Source organism: Rhipicephalus microplus, chromosome 10, assembly GCF_043290135.1.
Source record: "Rhipicephalus microplus isolate Deutch F79 chromosome 10, USDA_Rmic, whole genome shotgun sequence".
Lineage (NCBI taxonomy): Eukaryota > Metazoa > Arthropoda > Arachnida > Ixodida > Ixodidae > Rhipicephalus > Rhipicephalus microplus.
This window is the reverse complement of record NC_134709.1, coordinates 108,348,745-108,359,401: the sequence shown is the minus strand read 5'-3', so window position 1 is coordinate 108,359,401 and position 10,657 is coordinate 108,348,745. Positions and strand designations below refer to the sequence as shown.

The window sequence follows — 10,657 nt, the reverse complement described above, 5'->3', positions numbered from 1 at the left end:
CTTTCTCTGTCCATGCTTTTTGTGTGAACTGCAGTATACGAGCGAGCTTCACAGTGATCGTGTGTCGGATTTCGCATGTGTTCAGCCTCTGTCCCGTAGAGAACTGTCGAGCTCTGGTGGTGTTGATAACGTTGCACGGTTCTTTTCCGGGGAACTCTCCTCTTCAAATGCTTTTTGGATGCGTGCCGAACTTTAGGGACCATAGGCGTGCACACGGGGGGGGGGCACCTCCTTTTGGTTACCTAAGAGGAGGGGGGCGCAGAATCAGCTCTATATTGCATTGAAAGCGAAAGTTGAGCTAGTTGATGGTTCAGGCTTGGATGTAAGAACAGTGCGAAAATGCAACAAAAATCAGCGCAGTCGCCATGCTGTGCCATGCAACTATTTCCTCTGCCTGATGTATGTGAGTGTTCATTCTACTAATTTTTAGTTTCGAGTTCAGCGCCATGTTATCCCTTCTTCCACTTTTGTCTATTTTCGTGTTCGTTTTACATACAAGCAGCTCCATACATTGACTTAGCCCCACCCCCCCACCCCTCTGAAGGGGGACCCTGCGCACGCCTATGCTACGGACGGATTGAGTATAACCCAGCCGCATAGCTCTGCTCCTCTTCTCTCTACACCGAGCCCCTGCTCCAGTTCTCCCCAAGAAAATTGCCATTATTGAAAAGATGAAATAATGAAGTATCTAAACAGTATTCGGCAAATATATGGCAGTTTAGTGAACATCCATAGATATAATTGTAATCGAAGACATAAACACCATAGATACTCAAAGTCGACAATTATACAATAGTTAAAATAAGCAGTAGCTACACTCAACCTACTTAAGCTAACTTGAAGTGCGCTAACCCGATGCGGACCGCTAAAACATAATTTAATGTAAAACAAGCGCTTCTTTCTAACAAAAGTAGGTTTATGGACCACTATTTTAACATTAAGCGTCGGCTTAGTTGCCTTTAGTGCCCCTTTAATAACACTTTGTCTTCATTAGTAAAGGTAAAATCAGGTGTCCACGAGGTAGTGTGTTAAGGCCAATCACATCCGTAATTTAGGTCAATGAACTAAATAATCAATTGTCATTCTCAATCAGACATTTTGCAGATGATTGTGTAATTAAGAAGGAAATTACTAACCAAATCGATGTGAACATGCCACGATCTGACATTCAGCGAATAACCCACTGGCGCTCTCAATGGGAAATAGAAATAAATGCTGTCGGTGTGAAAATACTTTCAATTTACAAGAACTGCGAAACCTGAGTGACATTCTTACATGATTAGCAATATACCAGCGAAAATTGTTCACACAATAAAATACTTAGGCGTTTATCTTGCACACAACCTCTCATAGAATACTCACGTTGAGGCAGTAGCCAGTAAGGCTTTAAGAGCTCTAGGATTCATTAAACGAAATTTGCACTCTGCTAACCAACCCACCAAACTTCTTGCATAGACAACTTTAGTTCGCTCGAAAATGGTATGCGCCGCCCTTATTTTACGTACCAACTAGCAACACCTTATCAATAATCTTGAGGTCATTCAAAACAAAGCAGCCCGCTTCAGCATAGGAAAATATTCCCGGGTATATAGCATAACAGCTATTAAAACGTAGTTGAAATAACCTGTTCAAGAAAAACGTAGGCTTATCGCACTGCTGTCTCATTTCCACAGGCTTAACTTCAGTGATTTATCCTTCTTACATTCACAGATTAAACCAGCTCATTGCATTTTTCCACACCTGGATCATGCTTACAAAATGCAACCCATGTTTGCCTGTACTAACCTCTTTTGTGACTCACCATTGTTTGTTGAGATTTATCATTACAATAAACTGCCAAGCGATGTTGCAATGGGGTGCAATCACGGCCCATATGTCAGCAGATTAAAGCACATGTCGAATGTTGAAGTGTAATACTTTGTAGCTTTTTTATTGCTTAGTCTAGCAGCAATATTACCTGAATTATATGCATATTTTAATGCCTCGCTGAGTGCTGCATCCCATCACCATATTTTCTGTGATGTGAATTTCTGCTTTTTACTTTTATCTCTTTCGCATGTTCTGTGTAAACATTTCCTTTGTAGACTTAACCCTGCAATATTGTAAGTATCAACCCCCCCCCTCGTATGTAATGACCACATGGGTCCTTAGGGTATATGAATAAATAAATGAATGAATAAATACATCCACTCAAGTTTACAGCGTATCTGGGGCATGCAGCATTGCAGAATGACTTGTTCTTGAGCTAGTTGCAGTGGTGCCTGCTAATCATCACAATGTAGTGAGAAAAAGCACAAAGGACCCAGACAAACTCTGTGTCCTCAAGCAGCTGTGTTATGTGGTTCTTTGCGTCAATTGTGTCATTTGTAGCATTACGATTATTAGAACAGCGTTATGACTGATATGCCGCGAGAGCTTCTCACCTGGCTTTACCGCAGCCTAAGTTTCGTGCTCAGCTTCATGTATGCACGCACACGTTTCGGTGAACAGACATCAACTCACCCACCATTTTACCGTGGTGTCCTTGTATACAACAAGGCAAAATTTATGTTAGCCCTTGTCTAGCAAACGTCGAAGTAAATTAGAAGTGTGGCGGTTTGGGCTAGTTGGTATGACATGAAGATAGTTATAGTGCGAGAACAGAGTGACGACAACTCCTTCTTGTCCATTTGTCGTTGTTCTGTTCTCGCGCTATATTTATTGTCTGAAGAATGAAATATTGACCATACCGACCTAATTCAGCAAAAGGCATCAATAGAAGCTTACCAGTCTTCTTCAGCCACTTGGAAATTCTCGCCCAACTTCATCAAATTCCATCCAGCTCTTCCTTCCTCAGCCATAATCGTATCCGTCCCCACATACGAACTGTGCAGCCGCCTACTTTCTACAACGCAACAGTGCTGGCGCGGATGAAGTCGTGTAACGGACAGGGGGGTGTGTCCCTGGGCAGACCCGCATCCTAATGCCAAAGCCATGGCGCAGGATATCGCGGCATTGTACAGCGCATACGTGTCATGGCCTTAAATGTAGACGTCTCGAGTACCAAGTGGTGATCTAACTTTATCAGACAGCGTAGTATTCCAAAAGGTGGTGATGGCCACCATTCTAAAATTGGATGACATTTAGTTTAAGCGACTAAAATGGGTTCTTGGACTAGCTGGTGCACGGTCGAATATATATTGACGGCATAAATGAACGAGGAAAAGATATGTGGGGTTTAACGTCCCAAAACCACAATATGATTATGAAAGACGTCGTATGGGAGGACTCCGGAAATTTAGACCACCTGGGGTTCTTTAACGTGCACCGAAATCTCAGCACATGGGCCTACAACTTTTCCACCTCCATTGGAAATGCAGCCGCCGCAGCCGGGATTCGATCCCACGACTAGCGGGTCAGCAGCCTAGTACTTTAGCCACTAGACCACCGCGGCGGGGCGAACGAGGACATGAAACGATAGTACTGACGCCGACTAACAACGGATTTGTTGGAAATAACCTTGCACACCTGGTGATTTCAAACGCGAGTCACATGGGTAATAACCGTTACAGACTGACAGGCGTTCTTTTGTTATGAAGACTGGTCTAAGAAGTGCAATTTGTGGTTATATATTGCTGCGCGTCAGTGTGTCATCTATCAATCTTTATAGCAGCAAATTGCACTTTTACACAACTCTTGATAACTTGAGGTTGTATGTCAATTTGTAACAGCGATTACCCATGTGACACGCACATGGGCTTAAAGTTACCTAAGATGCAAAGTTATTTTTAACATATATCCGTTGTTAGTTGGCGCCAGTCCTGTCGTTTCTTGTGCTCGTTACTTTGTGCCTCCAATATGTCTACGACAACGCACCAACTACCCGAAGAACGCATTAAATTATATTCCTCACAAATCGAGAACATCCAGCGTTCGTCAAGCGTACTTTGAGGTTACCACCCCATCGCAAGAAAATAACACACTTGACCATGCGATTACGTCACGAAGTCGTATAACAAGTCACTTTAATGCAAATTAAAATAGCACGGACTCAATGAATCCTAACATCGAGCCACACCATGCTCTCGCACTCAATGCGAGTAAAGAGACAGATGCATCTGCCACTTCGTCAGTCAATCTTCCTCAGCATTGTGCTTGGTGCTCATGTGATTCACGAGCGACACACGCCTCGAGAACGCCCTGTGGCACACGTTGCACTGATGGGGCTTCTCGCCAGAGTGCTTGGCGAGATGGACGCGTAGTTGGTACTTTTGAATGAAGTCGGTTGAGCACAGGTGAAACACGTACGGCCTCTTCGCCGAGTGGTTGCGCACGTGACTGTCGAACTTTTTGCCCGAGGCGAACTTCATGCCACACATGAGGCACTCGTAGGGAGCCTTGCGCTTGTGGCCCGCCGTGTGCGTCGTCATCGCGAACCTGGTGCCGAACGTGTCCGGACACAGCGAGCAAGAGTAGGGCCTCTCTCCGGTGTGACGGCGCCTGTGGTTCGCCAGCACGGCGTTGCGAGTGAACCTCTGGCCGCACACGTCGCACTCGAACGGCCGCTCGCCGGTGTGCATTCGCTTGTGGCGCTTCATGTTCTCCTTACGAACGAACTTGTTGCCGCACTCCGAGCACGAGTACCGTTTCTCTCCGGTGTGCGTGAGCTGGTGTCTCTTCATGGCGCTCTTGCTGCGCAACATCTTTTTGCAAAAGCCGCACTGGTGTTCTTCAGCCTTGGAATCCTTGCCACTCGACTGCACTTTCTTGGCCTTCTTCAGATGGGCTGATCTGCATAACGAAAATGTCAGAGGCTTTTTGTGGCACAAATAAAAAGAAAAGTTACAGCTTTGACGCAAAGGTGAAGCAATGAACGCGATAGCAACAAATTATAAGGTCAAGCGCGGAATGGAAAGCAGATCGAAACGTGCCCCGCGTTTCTCGCGCACGAATTACGCACGAAACGTACTCACAAGTACGGATGCAAGCGAATAAGCGTCTCATTTGATACTTTGCCGAGTCTAAAAAGCGCGCGCTTTTCGCGAAGGGAAACTGCAATGATTGCCGTGACATTTTCGCGCCCGGTAACTACAGCAGAATTGTTCCACGTAAAGCCCGAGGCCAGCCAAGGCGTACGATCCTCTCCTCCTCGCCACCGCGAGATTAGGGGTGTGTTCCAATATTCACCATAGACGGCTAAATACACAGCTAGAAAGGCGGCAATCTTAGGTCTCATTCCAATTCTCACGTATCCGGCAACATAGACAGCTCCGAGAAGTCCGAATCGTAGGCAAACACGATGCAGGCTACTTAGCTGTCTAAACAAGATGGCAGCTCAGCGAATCACTCAGGTAGATCAGATCTTACCGGAATGGTCGTCTGCACCGAAGCAGACGCTTCCGCAGATTGATTGATTGACATTTAGGGTTTAATGTCCTAAAACCACCATATGATTATGAGAGAAGCCGTAGTGGAGGGCTCCGGAAATTTCGACCACCTGGGGTTCTTTAACGTGCACCCAAATCTGAGCACACGGGCCTACAAAACTTCTGCCTCCATCGGAAATGCAGCCGCCGCAGCCGGGATTAAAACCCGCGACCTGCGGGTCAGCAGCCGAGTACCTTAGCCACTAGACCACCGCGGCGGGGCGACGCTTCCCCAGAGGCTCAATGTGCGTAAAGTTTATTTTTTAAAGATTTTACATGAAACAATGCAGAAAATAGAACTTTTACGCTTGTGTATTTTGGCTTTTTCTTTTCGACACGAGGTGACGCATCGTCGCGTAAAAGCCATTCAGACGTGTTCCTATTCCCGGACAGCATGGGCTTGGTGCTGCCTTCTAAGCAGTCTGCGCAGAATGTCTACGTACAGTCTAAGAATTGGAACACAGCCAAGGGCGCGCGAGGGAGCGTTGCTCCCCTTCTCTAAGCCGGGAAAAGTACGCGTAGGAGATTAGAGCGGGCGCCGCTGAGCGATGTGGCGACGGGCGCTCATGGCGCCATCTTATCGGTAATGCCGAAAGCACAGCAGCGATAAGTGGTAGATATAAATAGCTTGCTGTTTGAACGGTAAAGAACGTTCTCTGGGGTGGCTAAGTTGTTAAGGCTTCGCTTTCACTACGCTGATGTCCCACGTTCGATTGCGCGCATTGCAGTGCTTTTTTTCTTTTCTTGCGTTTTCATACATGTCAATATATATATATATATATATATATATATATATATATAAATATATATATATATATATATATATATATATATATATATATATATATATATATATATATATAGACACGCGTATGTGCAGTGGCGGGCAGCATGAGTGTCCTTGGCCGAGACAGAGACGAAGAAGACGTTGCAGTCTTTGTCCCGTGATCGATAAAGCTTATTTGTTTGATGTGCTTTGTGTGCTCGTCGATTCCGCGTCGTCACACTGGTGGAGGTGCTGAGTAGTCTTCATGCTTGACACCCCTTCGCGGACCCGACATTCGAGCTCGGAATCACTATTACGCGTCGACACCCCAGTCCCCCGTTTCAGTCGCCGTCTGCTAGGCTTGGCTCCCGAGCTCAATCGTTTGCGAGAAACTGCCAGAAATCACTTGCCTCCTTCAGCCACCATGGCCACTGCAGCTCCAGTGCACATGACACTACAGAATCCCATAATTCCTGATTGCTTTCATGGTAAGACTTATGAAGGCACCTAAGACTGGCTGGACCAGTTCGAACGCTGTGCGAAGTACAACCAGTGGGCAACACCAGAAGACAAGCTCGCGAATGTTTAGTTCTACCTGAAAGGCAACGCCCAGACGTGGTACATCAACAGGGAAAGAAGCTTGGCTATACTTCCGCAACCAGCGTGTTGACACCTTTACTAGTCTCGACAGAAAGGAGAATGCGCAACGTCTCTGGGAAGCTCGCATATTCAAAAACCAAATGAGAGTGTTGCTATGTTCGCTGAGGACATGAGCCGTTTTTTTTCGGCAGGGCAGATCCCCAGAAGCCGGAAGATAGGAAGCTGCGGTATCTAATGCGAGGAGTGAAGAAGCGACTGTTTGTTGGGCTTGTGAGAAATCCACCCACAACAGTAGCTCAGAGTTCACGAAAGAAGCCAGAGCTATTGAACGGGCTCTACAGCAACGGTACCGCCAGCAGAACCCGGTCAACTTTCGAGCGAGTAGTTTGGTTACGGCTGCGGCGAGCCTTTCCGACAACGACAGGCCTCTGCGGGAAGTCTTCCGGGACATTTTTAGGGAGGAGCTTCGGACGCTAGGTTTTATTCCAGGGACCGAATCGACGCCGGCATTGTCATTTGTCGCCGATGTTGTCCCGGATGAGGTCTGTCAGGCTTTCTCTTCATCCGCCTATGGTGATGTGCGACGACATCTTACTTATGCTGATGCAGTACGAGGCTTCGTTGTCGCGCCTTCAGCTCAGCGGACTCCAATGACTGAACCACCACCAACCCTGCAAACACAGCCGCTCTCAGCGCCGACGACTTTCCCAACCTCGTCGATTTTTCCGACAAGACGAATGCCATATAGCCAACATGCGAGTCCCACAACGTAGCCCAGTAGTGAGTCCCCACTTACTCACCAGCGTCGAAAAACTGATTTGTGGCGTACCGCTGACCATCGACTGGTATGTTTTCGTTGTGGCGAAGCTGGGCACGTCTACCGAGTTTGCAGTTATCGCGACGCTCAGTATTCGAGATTTCCTCGCTACGCTGATTACGCTACGTACGACGATCGACGCATGTACAGTGACGCCGCTATGAACACACTGCCGCAGAATACAGTAATGCCCGGATCACGTTCTACATCTTCAGAGTGGGACAGTTCCCCTAATCGTCGTAGTTTTGCCGACGTCACGAGGGGCACGTCCTCTAGCCCGCGATGAGGAAACTAGGCGCAGTGACCTCGGGGGGTAGGGTTAACAATAATTGAAATTCCGAACAGCCCCCATTGCAGACAAACGACAGCTCGAAGCCACCGTTGCTGAAGAAGACGACAGCAACGACTAATCCAACGAATGAGACAACTGCCGACGTAACCTACGTTATCAGCGCTGACCTCGTCGTTCACATTGACAGCCACCGAGCGACGTCTCTTGTGGACACCGGCTCCAACTTTTCTATAATTAGGCCTACAGCTAGCCAAAAGACTAAGGAAGGTGACGATGCCATGGCTTGGACCCAATATAAGAACTGCAGGAGGTCAGTTGGTGACACCTGTTGGAAAGTGCAAGGCCTGACTCTTCATCGCTGGTTCCACCGTTGTCGCCACCCTCGTCATTCTTCACGATCGCTGTAAACAGCTCATATTGAGAACAGATTTCTTGCGCGAATACGGGGCTCTGATTTACCTACGCGACAGAAGCGTAACGTTCGCTATAAGCTCAGACACTGTTACTGGTGAGGAACACCAGCCACCTCGCTTCCGTATTGCCGATGACGACGTCATACTGCCGCCACGAAGTTGCTCCCTCGTATCCATGCACTGCGACATCTTACAAAACGGTGCTGGCATCGCTGAACACATAAAGAAGCTCGCATTTACTAGCGGCATTTCTATTGCCAGGGCTGTCGTCACTTATTGACGGATGCACTTAACTCTTGTTTAGAAATTTTAGCAGAGAACGCCGACACGTAGTCAAAGGCACGGTCATTGCCTGTTTCGACAAACTCACTCAAATAGAAGATTGTCATTTAGTTGAGGAAGCAGCAACGTCTACTATCACTACACCGAAATCTGTCGATGTTAGTCCAACGTTATCTCCCATTGAGCGAAACTGCCTTCTCACGCTGATCAACAAGTTCCACGGCTGCTTGTCATCCACATCAAGAGTTCATCAAACGGCACTGACAAAACACCGCATCATCACGGATTCCGACGCCAGATCCATCCTGCAAAATCCTTCTCGCGTCGCCCCAAAAGAGCGTGAAGCAATTCAAAAAAAGTAAAAACGATGCTGGAAGATAGTGTTAATCGGCGATCTAACAGTCCTTGGGCATCACCAGTAGTACTCGTCAAAAAAAAAAAAAAGAAAAGGACGGCAGCTTGTGTTTCTGCGTCGACTACTGGGAGCTATATCAGATCACAAAGAAAGACGTCTATATTCTGCCGCGTATTGATGATTCATTGGATAGACTACAAAAGGCACGCTACGTTTCGTTCATGGACTTGAAAAGCGGCTTCTGGGAAATTGAAGTGGATGAGAGAGATCGTGAGAGTACCAACGTGGCGAACTTCCCGACGCCTTCAGACAAAAAATCAGTGCGACGTTTTTCGGGACTCTAAGCCTATTATCGGCAATTCATTGCCAATTTTTCGCGCATTAATAACCATTGACACAGCTTACTCGGGAAATTATCCCCTTCACCTGGAGCGAAGATCAGCAGCAGGCATTTCACGCGCTTCGTCAGCGCATGTAAACACCGCCCGTGCTCGCCAACTTCGATGAAGATGCGCCAACAATACTACATACAGACGCAAGTAATGTGGGTCTTGGAGCAGTGCTAGCTCTTACAGTCGAAGGACAACAAGGAAAAGGTGATCACCTACACCAATAGGACGCTGTCCTGATCAGAAGCTAACCATACTACGACGGAGAAAGAATGTCTTGCAATGGTGTGGGCAGTCCTGAAGCTTCGTACTCATTTGTACGGCCGCCTATACACCATTATCAGTGATCACCACTAGCTCTGTTGGTTAATAAACTTGAAAGATCCATCTGGCCGTCTTGCACACTGGATTCTTCGACTCCAATTGACTTCACTGTTACCTACAAGTCGGGAAAACGACACACCGATGCCGACTGTCATTCTTGATCTCCCGTTGAGATGGCATCGCCGGATGATGACGACGACACGGCCTTTTTAGGAATTGTGGACACTGCCGCCTTTTCTCAACAGCAGCATGACGACCCCGTACTGAACCCACTCATAAATTACCTACAAGGGCGAACGAATAGCGTGCCGAAGTTGTTTTCGAGAGGGCTGCCGTCGCACTGCTAGCGGAATTACGTTCTTTATAAGAAGAACTTTTCATTCACCAGCAGCAGCTACTTGCTCGTCGTTCCTTCTTCGCTTCACTATAAGGTACTGCAAGCCTGCCACGGCAAACCTACCGCTGGTCACTTGGGTTACGCCAGAACATTGGCGAGGATAAGGCAAAACTATTACTGGCCAAGACTTGCCGGAGTTTTCAAAACTTACGTGCAGGCATGTCTAGATATCGGGCATCGCAAGCCACCATTCATCAAACCAGCCGGCCTGCTGAAGCCTGTCCGAGTGCCGGCGACGCCGTTCACACAAATCGGCATGAATTTTCTGGGCCCCTTCCCGAAGTCTGCCCCTGGAAACAGGTGGATAATGGTTGCCAAAAATTACCTGACCCGATACGCGGAGACAGGTGCTTTGCCACGCGCAACGGCAGCTGAAGCGGCACAATAACAATATTTCATCGAAGCCATCGTTTTAAGACACGGTGCTCCCGCAATTGCCATCACCGACATAGGTACTGCGTTCATGGTGAAGCTTTTGGACACCGTTTTCCGAGTAATTAGTACAGCTCACAGGAAGACAACGGCGTATCATCCCCAGGCCAACGGGCTCACCGAACGTCTCAAAAAGACCCTGGCTGACATGATAAGTATGTACGTAAATGTAGAGCACAAGAACT

The 10,657-nt window shown here is 47.5% G+C and overlaps 1 protein-coding gene across 1 annotated transcript; it reads right to left on the bottom strand.

The window, feature by feature from the left end:
- Nucleotides 1–4,112: 4,112 nt before the first annotated feature.
- LOC119185518 (uncharacterized) lies at nucleotides 4,113–9,823 on the bottom strand. The gene is made up of 2 exons (XM_075874743.1): nucleotides 9,783–9,823; nucleotides 4,113–4,770 (listed from the first exon to the last, which is right to left on the bottom strand). Exons 1-2 carry the CDS (start codon nucleotides 9,821–9,823, stop codon nucleotides 4,113–4,115), a joined length of 699 nt encoding a protein of 232 aa, XP_075730858.1.
- Between the last annotated feature and the right edge of the window lie 834 nt (nucleotides 9,824–10,657).